At 44.0% G+C, this 18,564-nt stretch overlaps 1 protein-coding gene across 2 annotated transcripts in view; it reads left to right on the top strand.

Moving 5' to 3' along the window:
* fhdc2 (FH2 domain containing 2) overlaps nucleotides 1-18,564 on the top strand; it is a 110,501-nt gene that overhangs the window by 36,900 nt on the left and 55,037 nt on the right. For both annotated transcript variants that reach the window (XM_078546980.1, XM_078546981.1), the window contains exons 9-10: nucleotides 14,770-14,840; nucleotides 17,194-17,311. In XM_078546980.1, coding sequence (XP_078403106.1) covers nucleotides 14,770-14,840; nucleotides 17,194-17,311 — 189 coding nt within the window. The remainder of the gene's footprint in view (nucleotides 1-14,769; nucleotides 14,841-17,193; nucleotides 17,312-18,564) is intronic.

Raw genomic sequence — 18,564 nt, 5'->3', positions numbered from 1 at the left:
CTGGCAAAGATCGATGCCTCCCTGTGCACGCATGCTTCGAGGGAACATGGACTCAGCCTGGGTTGTCCCCCTGAACATAGGTGCTGCGCATGCTTAACAACTGGGAAATGCAATCAAAATATATCAGACCTTCTAAAAGTGCAAGTGACCGTATATTTACAAAAGTCTATCAACTTTGAACAATGATAGTGAACCCGTGCAACCACATGTGACATCAGAACTTGTTAATTTTTCTTTGCCTGCCACTGCATCTAGGTACCACCCCAACATCTGCAGCAGGGGTGGAGGCAGCCTGCTGACTCCTATGCCCTGTTATCCTTGATGACTTTAGTGGGCGTCTTCTATGTCCTCAAGGCCTGGAGGGCCCTGACTTACTTTGGGTTTCCTGCTTTTGTGCAGCTGCACCCTCTGTGGTCACAGAGGCCAAAGCTGATGGGGTCACAGACAAAGAGGAATCCGAAGGGCCGCACACTCTCTGAGAGTCCTGAGTGGAGATCCCGGGGCATTTGCCTGCAGCTCCTCTTCCCTTTGGGTGCCTGAGGGCACCTCCCTGACTCCTTGAGGAGAAGGGGCACCTGGTTGAAGGTTGAGGTGCCCTGTCCCCCTCTCGCATAGTCACTGTGAAACCTCACCCATGGAAACTATGATGGAGTGCAGGTCTGCGCACAACGCCGTCAGAAAGTGGGCATTCTGTTGGACAAGTCTCCATGACGTCCGCCACCCTCCCCCTGAGATCTTAATGCACGCACATGTCAGTACCACCTCAACATATAGCAGGCAGACAGACTCCTCCACCTCACGTGCCACTCTATTGAGGGCCTCAAACATCTCTGCCTGATGGTCACCCATCTCTTGCTGCATCTTAAGCATCTTGTCTAGGACCGCTCCCAGAGCCTCGTTATCTGACTCGGACTTTGCAGGGGCCTCTTTTCCAGCAGTCCTGTATCAGTCGAGTGCCTGTGAGCTTGGCTACCCCTGTCTGCTCCTGCTGTGGATGCGTGTCCATGCGGTGACTACCAGAATGTGAGACCCTGCCTGAACTAGTTCTCGTATCTACTGAGGAGCATATCTCTGGGCTGGCGCAGGATGCAGGTGACTGCTGTGACAGCTCTACAGGTGCAATCTCGACGTTGTTCCCTTCATCCTCGCTCCACTGTGGGCTGGAGCTGGTGGTGGAGTCGGGTTTGGTGTCTGGCCTCAGCCTCTTCTTGCTGGCATCTGCAAGTGCGAGAGGAGAGAGTGAGTAACTGCATGGGCTGCCTACAACATGGCACCACACATTATGCTTAGGTTTTTCAGTGGAGACATTAAGCATTGTTCCTTACTGGATGGAGGGAGGACATCTAACTCCACATGCCCAGTCCCGATCCTCCCCTGCCATTTCAACAGCCCTATATTCGGATGGCATGAACTGCCTGAGTTGAGCCATGCCTCTTCCCATCCTCTCTCTCTCGCACTTGTTGCACGTCAACTTGCCCTGCACAAGGAGAGAAGATGGTTTGAGAGCATTTGGGATGCAGGTGGCATACACATGCTGCCATTCGACAGCAGCAACCCTCTGGCTTTACTTTTATTTGTTCACGGGATGTGGATGTCGCTGGCTAGGCCAGCATTTATTGCCCATCCCTAATTGCCCTTGAGAATGTTGTGGTGAGCTGCCTTCCTGAACCGCAGCAGTCCATGTGGTGTAGGTACACCCACAATGCGGTTAGGGAGGGAGATCCAGGATTTTGACCCAGCGACAGTAAAAGAACATCAATATATTTCCAAGTCAGGTTACTGAGTGGCTTGGAGGGGAACTTACAGATGGTGGTGTTCCCATCTTTCTGCTGTCCTCGTCCTTCTAGATGGCAGCAGTCGTGGGTTTGGAAGGTGCTGTCTAAGGACCCTTGGCGATTTCCTGCCGTGCATCTTGCAGATGGTATACACTGCTGCCACTGTGTGCCACCTGTATCCCAAATGCTCTCAAACCATGGAGGGCGTGAATGTTTGTGGATGGGGTGTCAATCAAGTGGGCTGCTTTGACCTGGATGGGTCAAGCTTCTTGAGTGTTGTTGGAGCTGCACTCATCGAGGCAAGTGGAGAGTATTTCATCATGCTCCTGACTTGTGCCTTGTAGATGGTGGACAGGCTTTGGGGAGTTGGGAGGTGAGTTGCTCGCCGCAGGATTCCTAGCCTCTCTGCTAACCTGAGGAACTCCTGCAGTGATGTGCTGGAACTGAGACGACTGACCTACAACAACCACAACCATCTTCCTTTGCGCTAGGTATGACTCCAACCAGTGGAGAATTTTCCTCTTGATTCCCATTGACTCCAGTTTGGCTAGGGCTCCTTGATGTCACACTTAGTTAAATTCTGCCTTGACGTCAAGGGCAGTCATTCTCGGCTCACCTCTGGAGTTGAGCTCTTTTATCCATGTTTGAACCAAGGCTGTAATGAGGTCAGGAGCTGAGTGGCCCTGGCGGATCCCAAACTGGGCGTCAGCAAGCCTATTATTGCTAACCACGTGCTGCTTGACAGGACTGCTGATGACCCTCTCTATTACTTTACTGATGATTGAAAGTAGACTGATGGGGTGGTAGTTGACCGGGTTGGATTTTTTGTGTACAGGACATACCTGGGCAATTTTCCATATTGCCAGGTAGATGCCAGTGTTGTAGTTGTACAGGAACAGCTTGGCTAGGGATGCCGAAATATTGTCAGAGCCCATAGCCTTTGAAGTATTTAGTGCCTTCAACTGTTTCCTGATATCCCGTGGAGTGAATCAAATTGGCTGAAGACTGGCATCTATGATGCTGGGGACCTCCAGAGGAGGCAGAGATGGATCAGCCGCTCGGCACTTCTGGCTGAGGATTGTTGCAAATGCTTCAGCCTTATCTTTTGCGCTGATGTGCTGGGCTCCCCCATCATTGAGGGTGAGGATATTTGTAGAGTCTCCTCTTCCAGTGATTTGTTTAATTGTCCACCACCGTTCACAGCTGGATGTGGCAGGACTGCAGAAGTTAGATCTGATCTGTTGGTTGTGGAATCGCTTTGTTCTGTATATCACTTGCTACCTATGCTGTTTGGCATGCAACTTCACCAGGTGTTGTAATTTCACCAGATTGACAACTCATTTTTAGGTATGTTTGGTGCTGCTCCTGGCATGCCTTCCTGCATTCTTCATGTCTACTGTATGCAATGTGAAAAATGTACTATAGCTAGTCCATTAGGGTTCCAGACTGGTGAGAGCACATGCGGATAGAAGGATAGGCACAAGGAGGCATGGCATCAGCTGTCCTTGCTGGTGCCCTCTATGCCAAACAGCCCCCTTCCCCACACACACTTCCAGAATATGAGCTCTCTGTGCAGCAGGGTCAAGGACTCGCAGTCGCCTCTCTACCTGCAGAGTACATGGACTGCACTATGGCTATGAGGCATCAACACATCATGTTGAGAAGCCCTTTATACATGGGCAGCACAGATGGTGGCCTGGCCACTGGGGCCCATGTCCCAGTTTCCACTCCATGAGGTGAGTTCAATTATCCTTGCAGTGCAAATGAGGTAATTCATCCTTTTTCTACATTCCAGGGCTGTCCTCTGGTGTGCAATATTCATACTCACCACCCTGGAAACTATCTTCCATGCAGGGTTCGTGAGTTGGGTGGGCCTCTTCCTCCCATCCCTGGGGTACAGGAAATCCTTCCTGTCCTCCACTGCATTCAGCAGTATTTCTAGGAATGGATTGCTGAATCTTTGTGCCAGTGCTGCCTGGGGTCTCTGAGCCACTTAGACCACAGAGTGGAATAAAGCTGCATCTGTCCAGGCGCCTTTTAAATATGGTGTCTAGATATGACAGTGAGACTTGCAACTTCCTGCCTCGCCCACCGCTGACAAGATCAAGGAACACCCAGGTGCATAATTTATGAATCCAGAATCACGCAATTAGGTGTGATTTCCTGCCATGGGACTTCGGCCCAGAGTGAAAATTCCTGGCCATTGAAACAAGGCACATGAGAACGTATGTACATCGATAGAAAGCTTGAAGACATCAAAGCTGTGTTGTGTTCTGCTCACAGACAAAAGTGAAACTAAAACTAGTGATCTAGTGATGTCATGCTGCTATCCCTTAAAGAAATATTACAACATCCCCTTTTATTTTTAAAGATACTTTCCCCCCTTCCAAAGTAGTCAAACTTGTTGTCCCAACTGTAAACTTGGCAATCCTGTACCTGCATTTTTATCGTGCACATTGATCATCTTCTGTTGCAGTTTTAAAAGCTGCTCTCTAGTTTCTTAGAGAGCAGAATGGGTAAGAATAGGTAAATCGGTATGCACTGCTCTGCTGAACATGGCTACCAGTGATAGAATAGTTGTACTTAAAGGTGTCCTCTCAGATGTAATATTGCAATGTGTAGATCTTGCTTGGCCTGTCTACATTCAAGAATTAGGAATTTCACTGTACAAATCATTTGTTCAGTTAGGCCATTAGATCTAGAGTAATGAGGAGAAGAAGTAGTGTGATCGATATTCTACTTCTCGCACAGATCCTGAAATGGCTTACCAATAAATTGCGGCCTGTTATCCATAATGATCTCTCTAAGCACACCAAATAAACTGAAAATAGCACTTAGAGCGTGCACGACAGTTGTACTTGACGTATTGTGCAATTGTTGAATGGGATACTTGGTAAAATAGTTGATGATGACAATGAAGTCAGTGCCATGGACATGAAAGAGGTTGGATGCGATTTTGGACCAAGGATGGGTAGGAACTTCATGTGGAATCAATGGTTCTTTGTTCAGACTTGGCAAATGCTCTTGACATGCCTCGCACTTCTTGATGATGACTTCAATGTCATGGCTCATACCTGGCAAATAGGCTGTCTTTCTTGTGAGTTTTCTTGTTCAATCTATGCCCATTTGTGAGTGATAAAGCTGTTGAAGAATATCAGGTTACAAAGATTTCAGTATGATGACCTGTGTGTCTTTAAAAATGACTCCCCGGGAGATGCCCAGCTCATCCCAGTAAGGCCAAAATGGTCTCATGTGTTCATGGACATGCTGAATTGAATCAGGCCATCCTTTGGTGATGGTTTTTGACAGTTTCTGTAATGTGGAATCTTTTGCCGTTTCTGCTTGTAGCTGCTGACATTTATGTTGTGCAAAATGTACCCAATCAATGAACAGACTTGCATTCTCCTGCAAGTGTAATGTTGCAGCTCCCCTGAAACTGCCAATTTTGTTGAAATATTCTGGATATTTTGATGTTAGGCCATGAACTGAGGTGACAGGAGTAGTTTTTGAGGTTGATCTGCCTTGTGATGTCTGACTAATTCCATGGATTGTCACTAGTTTGAAGTCACAATCGCTGGGCCTTCAGTCTCCTTGATGTAGAACACCTGTGATACCCAGGAGGATTGATTGTACTTGCACTCCAGGACTATGGATCCTGCAAATGGAATTAGTGAACTATTGTATGCTGAAAGTTACACAGTAGTAGGTTTCACCATGGCCTTCCATGTCTGTGGATACATATCTTTTAGAATTCTCAGAGGTAGTATGTTGGCGCTTGCTGCTGTGTCAAACTTGGCCAATAATGAATAGTTGCCAACTTTCTTAGAGCAGATAATTTGAATCCTGGCAAATACTTCGGAAAATGTGATGGTATGTATGTTTTCCACAAGGTGAAACACGTGTTCACTGCTCTTTGTCTCGTGCACATCATCGTCATTATCTGGTTTGTCAGTCACCTCATGTACATGTTTCTGATGGGATATTGGATGGTTATTCTTATTGCTTGAAGGTATCTGTTGTGTACGGTATGTTTGGATCAGTGCACAGCTCTTCGTAGTTGCATCAGCCTTTGCTCTAGTGCACTGCTGCTGCCAATGGCCCTTGCTGCCACATGCATAATAGAATAGATTAAAAGCTGGGCATTTCCTTGATGCATGCAGGCGGCTATACCTTCCGCATGAATTGCTAGCTTTGAGTGTTCTAGTGAATACGTCAACAATTGGGGTGGGACTTAGGACCTGTAAGCTTCGTCGATCCGCGAGGATTGCTTCGCACTTATGTCTATCCTTGAATAGGTCTTCGATGCTATACGTTTTGGCCTTGCCCAGCACATCCTGCTGGAATGCTTCTGTGGGGGTGGCTGTGATCACAGACTCAACAGTTCTGTCTGCTAGTTCTGCCTTTGAAAAATCACAGTATGGTACCCTCTTCTCTGCATCTGCTGATGAAGTGGTCTATGAATTCTGCAGGCTGTTGTCAAAATGACATGAACTCTAGTGGATGAAGACAGACGTTTAACCTGATTCTGAACCGGTCTTCCAATGTGGTCCATATCTTGTGGGGATCCTTTAGCTCTTCTGCTGTTAATCCTGACATGTTCAGCCTGTGTAGACCTTCAGTCCCATTTGCTAGGCAAATTTTTATGGCTTGCTTGTCTGGTTCAGGCATACCTCCATCAAGAAACTATAGTTCTGTGTGCTGTTTAAAAATTTTGAATTCAGATAGTAAGTCAGCTGCATCCCAATTCAAGCTGGGTAATTTTGTTGACATTTTGACGATATCCCTTTGACCTTTTCCTATGGTATCTGGGTTGAGTGTCGTGTGCTATTCTGAAGCTCCACCCGTTATAATCACAACTTTCTCTGGCCCGATTTTTATGACAGTTTTGTTTGTTTTTTTTGTTTGACTCTCCCTCGCTCGCTATCGCTCCAACCCACACCCTGGTCACTCGCCTTTCACGACTGAGCTAACCTGGTGCTGGTCCTCTTAACACACTGTTCCACTCATGGAACTGATAGACTATGTGCTGCAATCTCACCACAAGGGATCTGTCTGTTTACCAGCTCTTTATTTGAACAGTATCTCTGCACTGTGTCTTCAGAGCTTTTCTGTGTAGTGACCACACTGTGATTTCAACACCCTCTGATGTTGCGAACTCTTTAGTCTGACCAAAATGTCAAGAGTCATCTCATGCCGTGTAGCATGATCTAAGGCTGTTCACCATGTTGTATCTGTACTTAATCTTGCAGTCAGGCTGTTTGACCACCGTATTGTATTTTTATGATATAAAGGCACCAATCAATCATAAGGGATTTAATAAACATGTTGTGGGTTCATTTATTTAAACTAGGCACATGAGAACATGTATACCTGGATAGAAAGCTTGAAGACATCAGAGCTGTGCTGTGTTCTGCTAACAGGCAAAAGTAAAGTCAAAGCTGGATCACATGACTTGCTTCCCTTAAAGTGATGGTATGCTGCTATCCCTTAAAGGCATATTACAACAATATCTACCCCATTTCTTCTCCTCCCAGTTCATTAACCTTGGTTGCCTCATCTCCTCTCCTCCCTTAGGCAGAATAATGCCTCACCCTCACGTTTGTAATTCCACAATCCCCTCACAGTAGCCAAAGGAAAGTGGGCATCCCAGCACTAAGCTAAAAAAAACAACATTGTTTTTAAAGTGCTTCTGGCACGATAAATAAAATATAGAGGAGAATTTTAACCCACTCTGCCTGAGGGGAAGAGGGCTTGGGCCTTTAAAATTGAGGTTCAGCCTTACTGCCCCATTAACGCTGGAACCTTGCTGGCCAATGTTTTAACTGCTCATTGAAGCAGGTGGAAGACTAATAATTATTTGCAAATCAATGTTCAGTTACGTCAATGGGCCTGAGCAGTGAATTCACTGCAGCTTCCCTGTCAGGTGAAGGCAGGTCAGAAGCTGTTGAGAAGCCAAGAAGATCCTCCAAAGTAAACTATAAAACCTTTCGGAAGCCAAGAGGTGCAGGAGTCATCCGTGAGACCCCACCTGAACCCTCTCCCCACCACTTGCCTTCTTGTCAGTGAGCCTTCCTTTGGTCCTGGCCATTCAAACTTTCACCCCAATCCACCGGCCAGTTGTCACCTTTTGCTTGTTTTGGGTTGATAGCTGACCAGCATCGTGCCGATTAGGCCTGGGAGCTAAATACCTTAGGTCTGAAATTGGTGACACTGAGAGCACTCACCCCACCTATCACACAACCCAAATTAGTTAGAAGTTAAAATCAGCCCCATAATGTTCTTAGGAAGCAAAAAGGAGGATTGCAGAGGTGTAAACCGAAAGTGGACAGTTAGAGGTGGGGCTGAGCTGAGGTCTGAGAGAGGTGATGGAGAGAGGTATTGCAATCCAAAGGCTTACAGTATTGCCAATAAATAAGAACACAAGTAGGAGCAGGAGAACGCTATTTGGTCCATCGAGCCTTTCAATAAGATCATGGTTGATCTGATCTTAGCCTCAGCTCTAGTTTCCTGTCTGTCCCATAACCCTTGACCCCCCTACAGTTCAGGAATTTGTCTAACTCAGCCTTGAATGACCTTGTCTCCGCAGCTCTCTGGGTAGAGAATTCCAAAGGCCTGAATTTCACACTTGGCATGTGCGTGAAGTCAGCAGGCCCAAAAGCAGGTATAGAATCTGCTCCCAGGTGAGATCGCATTCTCAATGCGATTTCATGCTGGATGGCCAATTAAGGCCCGTCCAGTGTGAAATGCGTCTTCTGGTTGGCCTGACAGTGCTGGCGGGGGCGGGAACGAGTCAGGCACCAGGTCCAATGGTATCCCCCACGACTTTGATAACATCAATTAAACTTCCAGTGGAAACACAGATATGTCTTAAAACACGGAAACAAATTTGGTGTTAATACTGCGGCTATTCGGCTATGAACTGATCCTGGATAAAACCTTCACTGACTCAATGTATTTGTATCTAGTAACTCTGAAATATGCCTTGAAAATCTACAGGTCATGACCAGCATCTATCACTGGTCCATCTAAACTTTGTGGCAGCAGTGAGGAAGCTTTGTGGGTGTGGGGGAGGAAGAAAGAGTTGGGGAGGGGGTTTACTTCATCTATTTGCATCAGTGAAGAAAGAAAAAATAATAAATAAACATTTCTTCAGCACTTCTCATGATTTCAGGATGTCCCAGAGTTCCTCGCTGCTTTTTGAAATGTGGTCACTGCTATAATGTGGAGAATTTATTTTTTATTGTGGGATGTGGGCTTCGCTGGCTGGGCTAGCATTTATTGCCCATTTCTAGTTCCCCTTGAGAAGGTGGTGGTGAGCTGCCTTCTTGAACCACTGCAGCCTGTGTGGTGTAGGTACAACCACAGTACTGTTAGGAAAGGAGTTCCAGGATTTTGACCCCGCAACAATGAAGGAACGGCAATATATTTCCAAGTCAGGATAGTGATTGGCTTGGAGGGGAACTTCCAGATGGTGGTGTTCCCATCTATCTGCTGCCCTTGTCCTTCTAGATGGTAGTGGTCAAGGGTTTGGAAGGTGCTGTCGAAGGAGCCTTGGTGAATTTCTGCATTGCATCTTGTAGATGGTACACACTGCTGCTTCTGTGTGTTGGTAGTGGAGGGAGTGAATGTTGATGGATGTGGTGCCAATCCAGCGGGCTGCTTTGTCCTGGATGGTGTCAAACTTCTTGAGTGTTGTGGGAGCTGCATTCATCCAGGCAAGTAGGGAGTATTCCACCACACTCCTGACTTGCACCTTGTAAATGGGAGACAGGCTTTGGGGAGTCAGGAGGTGAGTTACTCTTCGCACTATTCCTAGTGTCTGACATCTTGTAGCCACAGTATTTATATGGCTAGTCCAGCTCAGTTCTGGTCAGTGGTAACCCCTAGGATGTTGACAGTGGGGGATTCAGTGATGGTAATGCCATTGAACATCAAGGGGCGATGGTTAGATTCTCTCTTGTTGGAGATGGTCATTGCCTGACACTTGCATGGCGCGAATGTTACTTGCCACTTGTCAGTCTAAGCCTGGATATTGTCCAGGTCTTGCTGCATTTGGACATGGGCTGCTTCAGTATCTGAGGAGTCGTGAATGGTGCTGAACATTGTGCAATCATCAGCGAACATCCCCACTTCTGACCTTATGATGGAAGGAAGGTCATTAATGAAGCAGCTGAAGATGGTTGGGCCTAGGGTACTACCCTGAGGAACTCCTGCAGTAATGTCCTGGAGCTGAGATGACTGACCTCCAACAACCACAGTCACTTTCCTTTGTGCTAGGTATGACTCCAACCAGTGGAGAGTTTTCCCCCTGATTCCCATTGACTCCAGTTTTGCTAGGGCTCCTTGATGCCACACTCAGTCAAATGCGACCTTAATGTCAAGGGGAGTTACTCTCACCTCACCTCGGGAGTTCAGCTCTTTTGCCCATGTTTGAACCAAGGCTGTAATTAGGTCAAGAGCTAAGTAGCCTTGGCGGAACCCAAATTGGGCATCAGTGAGCAGGTTATTGCTAAGCAAGTGCACTTGATAACACTGTTGATGACCCCTTCAATTACTTTACTGATGATGGAGAGTAGACTGATGGGGCGGTAATTGGCCAGGTTGGATTTGTCCTTTTTGTGTACAGGACATACCTGGACAATTTTCCAAATATCAGGGTAGATGCCAGTGTTGTAGATGTACTGGAACAGCTTGACTAGGGGTGCGGCAAGTTCTGGAGCAGAAATCTTCAGTACTATTGCCGGAATATTGTCAGGGCCCACAGCCTTTGCAGTATCCAGTGCCTGCAGCCGTTTCTTGATAACACGTGGAGTGAATCAAATTTGCTGAAAACTGGGATCTGTGATGTTGGGGACCTCCAGAGGAGGCTGAGCTGGATCATCCATTTGGCGCTTCTGGCTGAAGATTGTGGCAAATGCTTCAGCCTTATCTTTTGCACTGATGTGCTGGGCTCCTCCATCATTGAGGATGGGGATATTTGTGGAACCTACTCTTCCAGTGAGTTGTTTAACTGTCCACCACCATTAACGACTGGACTGCAGAGCTTAGATCTCTTCCGTTGGTTGTGGGATCATTTAACTCTATCACTTCCTGCTTATGCTGTTTGGCACACAAGTAGTCCTGTGTTATAGCGTCACCAGGTTGACATCTCATTTATAGGTATGCCTGGTGCTGCTCCTGGTATGCCCTCCTGTGTGCTGGCCAGCCAGTTTGAGCACACAAGCTCCCATAGAAGTAATGTTGTATCTTTAACATCCATCTGAGAAGGTAGTTATGGTCTCAGATTAACATCTCACCTGAATACTGGCACCACGGACAGTGCAGCACTCTCCCTGGACTTGCTCAACTCTCTGGAGTGGGTCTTCAACCCATAACCCACTGAACTCCAGAGAGCAGGATGCTCCAACATGGTAGACGCCCATGTCATTAAGGGTGCATCTGGCCTATCTACTATTGCAGCAGCTCTGGACAGCCCTGCCAAGGTGGTGCAGCTTGGTCTAGTGGCTGTGGTGGAGGGCGAATTGAGGGAGGGGGTGCTATGGGCTGCAACTGAAGTGTGATTGTTCCCTTTTGTAGGGGAATTCTTTTTTTAAAATTGTTTTTACTTATGCAGGGATCTGGTCATATTCCATATCTACTGCTGGATCATTTGGGACATTTCCAATGACAAACCTGCAGTATCTGTATGCTGGATCATAATGAAGGCCTGGGTTATCGGGAGTCTGACATTCAGAGAGCCCCTACTCTCAGCTCAACATCCTGCCCTCCCCTTATGATTACAGTGGCAATATGCCAAATGGTCATGGATTTTCAAGGCCAATATCTTTTGTAAACGTCAATGTTCCCCATGGTCTGTACAGACTGATCTATTTTGTTAGAACTTTGGCACAGATTTGTAGGTGAATCAGAGGGAAATCTGGCAAAACTCAGAAATACGACAGTAGCAAAATCACAAAGAAAATGAAAGTGCTTGTGCTCCAGGGGCCTTTAATCCTGCCCTTGCATGGCAATTTGGTTAAAACATGCTGCCAGCCTGCCTGTTTTGCTTGTGCGATGAGTGCAAAATCCCCCAGGCGGTGTAAAATCTCGGTCAATAGGCTTTTTAGTTGCATTAATTGGCCCTTTAATTGTTGGCAGGCGTGCCTACCAACCTCAATATTGCATGCATGCACAATGATATTGGGATGCAATTCCAATGTCATTTTGTGCAATTTTATGTGCATTCGGGTTGCGCGGTCACCCGACCTCAGGATGTAAAATTCAGGCCGAAGATTCACAACCCTCTGAGAGAAGAAATTCCTTCTCACCTCCATCTTAAATGGGAGACCCATTATCTTGAAAATATGTCCCGTAGTCTTTAGATTCCCCCAGAAGGGGAAATATCCTCTCAGCATCCACCCTGTCAAGCCCTCTCAGAATCTTATATATATATTTCAAAATGATCACCTTTCATTCTTCTAAATTCCAAAGACTATAGGCCCAACCTGCTTAATCTTTCCTCTTAATACATCCTGCGGAGTTACCATTGACCAGACACTGAACTGGACTATCCATATAAATACTGTGGCTATAAGAGCAGGTCAAAGGCTAGGAATCCCACGGTGCGTAACTCACCTCCTGACTTCCCAAAGCCTATCCATCATCTACAAGGCACAAGTCAGGACTGTGGTGAAATACTCTCCACTTGCCTGGATAGGTGCAGCTCCAACAACACTCAGGAACCTCAACACCATCCAGGACAAAGCAGCCCGCTTGATTGGCACCCCATCCACAAACGCTCACTCCCTCCACCACTGACTGTGTGCAGCAGTGTGTACAATCTACAAGATAGACTGCAGGAACTCATCAAGCCGCCTTAGACAGCACCTTCCAAACCCATGACCACTACCACCTAGAAGGACAAGGGCAGCAGATAGATGGGAACACCACCACCTGGAAGTTCCCCTCCAAGCCACTCACCAACCTGACTTGGAAATATATCGCCATTCCTTCACTGTTGCTGGGTCAAAATCCTGGAACTCCCTCCCTAACAGCACTGTGGGTGTACCTACACCGCATGGACTACAGCAGTTGAAGAAAGCAGCTCACCACCACCTTCTCAAGGACAATTAGGGATGGGCAATAAACGCTGGCCTAGCCAGCGATGTTCACATCCCATGAACGATCAACCTAGTGAACCTTCAGTGATTCTTCAATGAAATTAAATGGAGTATGAATGGAATGAAATATTCCCAAATAAGCCTCATTAAATAATTTGTATAGAATGTTCAATTGAATAAAATGTGCTCCAGTGTCACAACTTACAGAGGAGTTAACTGTGGTTAGAGCTGGGAGGTGGAATCTGGAGGCACAGCAATGCCCCCGAGCATTGGAAGGCCTGCAAGAATGTAGAAAATCATATATGTAAGTTACAATTTAATTTAAAAGCTGTTTGAAGTATCATATCCAATTGTAGCTACCAGGTTTGACAAAATTGTAACATAGATAGTGTGAGAAATGGAGCACATACTAGACGCAACACTTCTAACATTCTCTGAACACATGGTAGGATTACATTCTGAAAGACACAGGAAAAATAGGCAATTGAAATACTGCTGTATAAAATGCATTTTGAGCTGGTTAAATTTAAGAAATATTCCAGTTACATGAAAAGTTGCAAGAAGCCAAATGGATTTAAAAGAAATGTATCGGGCAGGATGTGGAAAGAGATTCAGAACAATAAAAAGGCATGCACAATGTTTTTAAATCTGTATGGATTTATGTAAATAAATTCATTAATCCACTACATTGGAAATGTTTTATAGACACTGCATGTAATTAAAATAATTTATTGTCATCTCAATGATATTTGTTTACAACTAAAACTGACAGAAAACACTTGCCTGACTAATATCAGCAGTTGTTGTTGTCTTCCTCATGCTGAAGAAATGTGCTCTAAGGTTTCAACTTTGCAGATATTGTAACAAACATTTTTCAAATTTTAAGTCACGACCCTTTTTCTGTAATTGTTTACAATTCTGGGTATTTAGGAAGCTTTTCGTGATGTTTCAAGTCATTTGGCAATGTTTAGCTGTGGGAAAAGTTGTTGTTCCAAAAACAATATCTTTCAAAGTTATGCATTATTTTAATAATTAAAAAAATCAATCTCTGAAAAAAGCACTGTCTTCCAAGTGGCTACTTTCCTCCCCTTGCTGTTACATGTCTTTTTGCTTGCATGGTTAAATTCTGATTGTCGGAGCATAAATTTGATTGATTCTAACTAACGTCTGATTGGATGATTTTCATTTACAATGTGGTAAGTTAAGACATGAACCTGAGAATGGAATGTTTATAGCTCTGTAGTGATTATGTATGATTAGCATGGTTAGCACCTATCTTAAAGATTTTTGTTCCCAACACTCCACAAATGAGGCCTTTCTGTTTCTTCAAGAGCAGGAATTTAAGAGAGCAGACAATAAACTTTAAATACACGTTTGGCTTTTTCTCTGCCTTTCATACCCTCCTGAACTGTGTCATCAGGCTTCACTTTAATTGCATCTCATCTTCAGCTGTCACTGCAACCTTCCTCTTCACTTCAGTTCTCACTGCGGTCTTGCCCCTTCTCTTCCCCATCCTATCATCCAAATTTTGGTTGTGAGGAATCAGTTCCAGGCCAGAAAAAAACTCCTCCTTTCTATTTGTACATTGCATCTTTGTGAAAAGGTGCACAACCTGCCAATCATTCTGTAGGACAATAATCCAAGTGATGCAGCTACCAGATTCTGCAGGATGTTGAATTTAAATATCAAGTCTGAAACCTCAGCTGGATTTGTTCTATTTAAATATCATTTATCTGCAATTGTTAATTTAGTGATTAGCTGCATGAGTGCTTTATGTGCAGCATTCTGCAGAAGCAACATGAGGTTTCAGTCACTGGTATATTTGAGATTCTTCATGTAATAAATCCATTACAGCTGATTTCTTTAGCAGACTGGTATTTATTTTGTTAACACAGGAAGCAGAAAAAAAGGACAAAAAGCTTCTTTCCTTCCCAGATAAACTGGAACACATTGGAGCAGCTGCCAGGTAGGGTAAAATTTTCTCCCCCATTATAGGCTGCACAAAATTATTTGCAAAACCCTGAAATTTTGACATCTGTCTTATTTACTACATACTTGCTAATATTTCACCAAGTAACACATATTTTAACAGCAACTAGTTACCTTCTCTAAATCTATCCTCGTAACTGAAATCCCTCATCTCTAGTACCATTCTTCTAAATCTTTCCTGTGCCCTCTTTGAAGCCTCTAAATCCTTCATAAAGTGCAGTGCCCAGAATTGGACACACACTCCAGTTGAGACCGAAACAGTGTTTTATAACGGTTCATCATCAGATCACTCAAAACTATGTATATCCATCTGCAACCTCCTCACATCATCTTCACAGCATACTTTCCTACCTATCTTTGTGTCATCTGCAAATTTAGCTACCATGTCTTCACTGCCGTCATCCAAGTCATTGATGTAAATCATAAAAAGCTGAGGCCTCAGTACAGATCCCTGTGGTATGCCACTCGTCACATCCTGCCAATCAGAAAAAGACCCACTTATGCATACTCTCTGCTTTCTGCAAGCCAGCCAATCTTCTATCCATGCTAATATGTTACCTACTACACCATGCGCTTTTATTTTCCGTAATAATCTTTGATGTGGCACCTTATCAAATGCCTTCTGGAAATCCAATGTATGTCTACAGGCTCTCCTTTATCCATTGCACATGTTACTCCTTCAAAAAGCCCCAATAAATTGGTTAAACATGACCTTCAAAAAACTCCAATAAATTGATTAAACATGATTTTCCTTTCACAAAACCATGCTGACTCTTCCCAATTGCCTTGAGCCCTTCTAAGGGCCCAGCTATAACCTCCTTAATGATCGATTCTAATAACTTCCCCACGATAGACATCAAGCTAACTGGCCTATAGTTTCCTGTTTTTTGCCTCCCTCCCTTCTTGAATAGAGGGGCTATATTTGCTACTTTCCAATCTGATGGAACCTTTCTAGAATCTAGCAAACTTTGGAAAATTAACACCAGCACATCGACGACCTCATTAGCCACCTCTTTTAAGACCCTAGGATGTAGTCCATCGGGACCCGGAGACTTGCCAGCCTGCAGCTCCATCAATTTGCTCAGTACCGTTTCCCTGGTGATTTCAATTTCACCAAGTTCCTTTCTCCTGTTCACCTCCTGATTTGCAGCTATTATTGGAGTGTTTTTTGTATCCTCTATAGTGAACACAGAAGCAAAATATTTGTTCATTTCATCTGCCATTTCCTTATTATCTACTATTAACTCCCCACTGTCATTCTCTAGAGGACCAACACTCACTTTACTTACCTTTTTCCTTTTTAAGTACCTGTAAAAACTCTTGCTATTCGTTTTTACTTTTCTAGCTAGCTTCCTCTCATACTCTAATTTCTTTCTCCTGATTAACCTTTTAGTCATTCTCTGCTGTTCTTTATATTCTGTCCAATCATCTGTCCTGCCACTCATCTTTGCGGTGTTGTATGCTTTTTCCTTAAGTTTGATGCTTTCCTTAACATCTCTAGTTAACCACGGATGGTGGGTCCTCCCCTTAGAATTTTTCTTTGTAGTCGGAATGAATACTGTGAAACACCCCCTTAAATGTCTGCCACTGCTTCTCTATTGATCTATCCTCAGCCATTCGGCACTAGTCTCTATTTCCAGTCTCTCAGGCTATGAGCTGGTTGTTAAAAAGGGCTTTCCTCAAATTTTCTTGAGTAATTGCTGCCCACCACCACCACCACCCCCCCACCCCCAGCAAAAAAATTACGCATTTCACAGCTGGAGGTATGAACTTTTGCGTATTAATACTGGATTGAGAAGCATTAAATGATCTGCATTGCAGGTGCTTAATGATTGGCTACTAGTTTCTAGTATCTGCTAACTACTAATAAAGTAACATTCCCATATTTTTTTTAAAAACATGCTTCTCTATAATTTTGTTTGTGTGTCATTAAATGTAAAGATAAACAGAGGAAACTTTAGCCACAGATGATGACTGAGGATTTGAGAAAGTGATTTATAGGAATAAGAGGAACAGAGAAGATAGTTTATATCCAGGTTTGATCTGTTTGGCAATGGCAGAGATGGCCGCTAAGATTATATTACTAGTAACCAGTCAGAATTTGGCTAAGTTTTGCAGCTTCATAAACACTTCTATTTTAAGAGATAATACAGCAGAATTTTAATTAGATATTGATTGATGTGTGGATATTTAATTTTATCTTTGATTGAAGCATATTGCAGGACTGATTGACATACTGTAATGTACTAGCACAGCGTTTCCCAAATTATACATTTTGAACTGAGGAGAACCAGTAAAATGCATGATTAAATGTTCACTGTTTGACTCAGATTATCCGAAGATGGTATGACAGAGGAGCTAAATAAGCTGGCAGAAAGACTTGCCTCTCTGCAGACAAATTTAAATGAAGATCCAGAGCTTGAAGCACAGATGGCTCCCTTTCTACAGGTAAAAGTGGTTAAAGGTTTTAATACAAACTGATATAAATACTGTAGCCTTCCCACTTATTCCCACAAAGATCGTTGAAATTGAAAACAGAAGAAAGTTAGAATTGAAGGCACTGAAACCTCTTTCCGAAGGACTGATAGTGTCATTTAATGTATAAAATATCTAAGGTTATGAGCTCATTAGCTTTGGTAGAAAGATGCATTTTTGTGTTTGTGATCCTTAACCAGTTCTAACCTACTTATATTTGAGCTGAATCTGAAGTCTTTCTTGATTAAAAAGTAAAACAATTGCGTCCCCAGAGTCTGTACTGAATCCAGGTTCACAAGTCCATTTCTGTCCTTAAATTCAGCAGCATAGGAATTTAGACCTGTTCTTGTCCCAAAAGCCCTTGGCACTATAGTCACAGATTCTGGTCCATTTCTGCCCAACAGTATGGTTATGGATTTCCAATTTTTTCCCCATTTATTTCTGAGGTCTGGCCTGTATTTATTGTTAATCACTTCTTACCCTCAGAGCATTAAAAATCAACCATATACTGTGGGACTGGAGTCATGTGTAGGCCGAATGAGATTAGGATATCGGGTTGCAATTGGATGTTAATGAACCAATTGGACTTTTATGACAATCCAGAAGCTTTTACGGCCATTTTCTGATCCAAACCCACAAATTACCACACTTGATTTCACAACCTTTGGTTGGTTGTCCAGTACCATAACCACTAGGCTGCCATACCCATTCTAGTGATACATGGTCACTGGCTCTGGTCCCAGTGCTGATTGGCACTTTGGTTATGTTTATCACATAATAGGAAATTTCTGTATTCTATTTTTACATGACTTTAATAAACAATGGGTTGTGATTTGAAAATTAGCTCCAGTCAGTTATGTCTGACTGTAAAATGGCAACGGTGACCAATGTTTAAATTGGTTACATAAATCAGATGATGGTTATAGAACATACCTGTCACTATTGGATTTCCTTTGTTTGTGTCAACACATCCGTTCCAAACCCAGTGAATTTTAAAATTTGTTTGATGGCTGGGACTAGTTGTTAACATTGTTAATGTATCTGCAGTAAGAGATGGGGGATATTCATGGCTGAACCAGTAAAGAAAAATGTTTGGAGGAAGACAAATTCCCTACAATGTGAGTTCCGTTGTGCTCTTATGCTGCTCCTAGACTTAAGAGATATACTTGAAACGTTTTCCATGACTTGAAAATACAGCTCCAATCATTCATCTTTAGTCCTATCTT

This window comes from Cetorhinus maximus, chromosome 8, assembly GCF_964194155.1.
Source record: "Cetorhinus maximus chromosome 8, sCetMax3.hap1.1, whole genome shotgun sequence".
NCBI classification, from domain to species: domain Eukaryota; kingdom Metazoa; phylum Chordata; class Chondrichthyes; order Lamniformes; family Cetorhinidae; genus Cetorhinus; species Cetorhinus maximus.
Note: the sequence above shows the minus strand (reverse complement) of the source record. Positions and strands in the feature narration are given on the sequence as shown.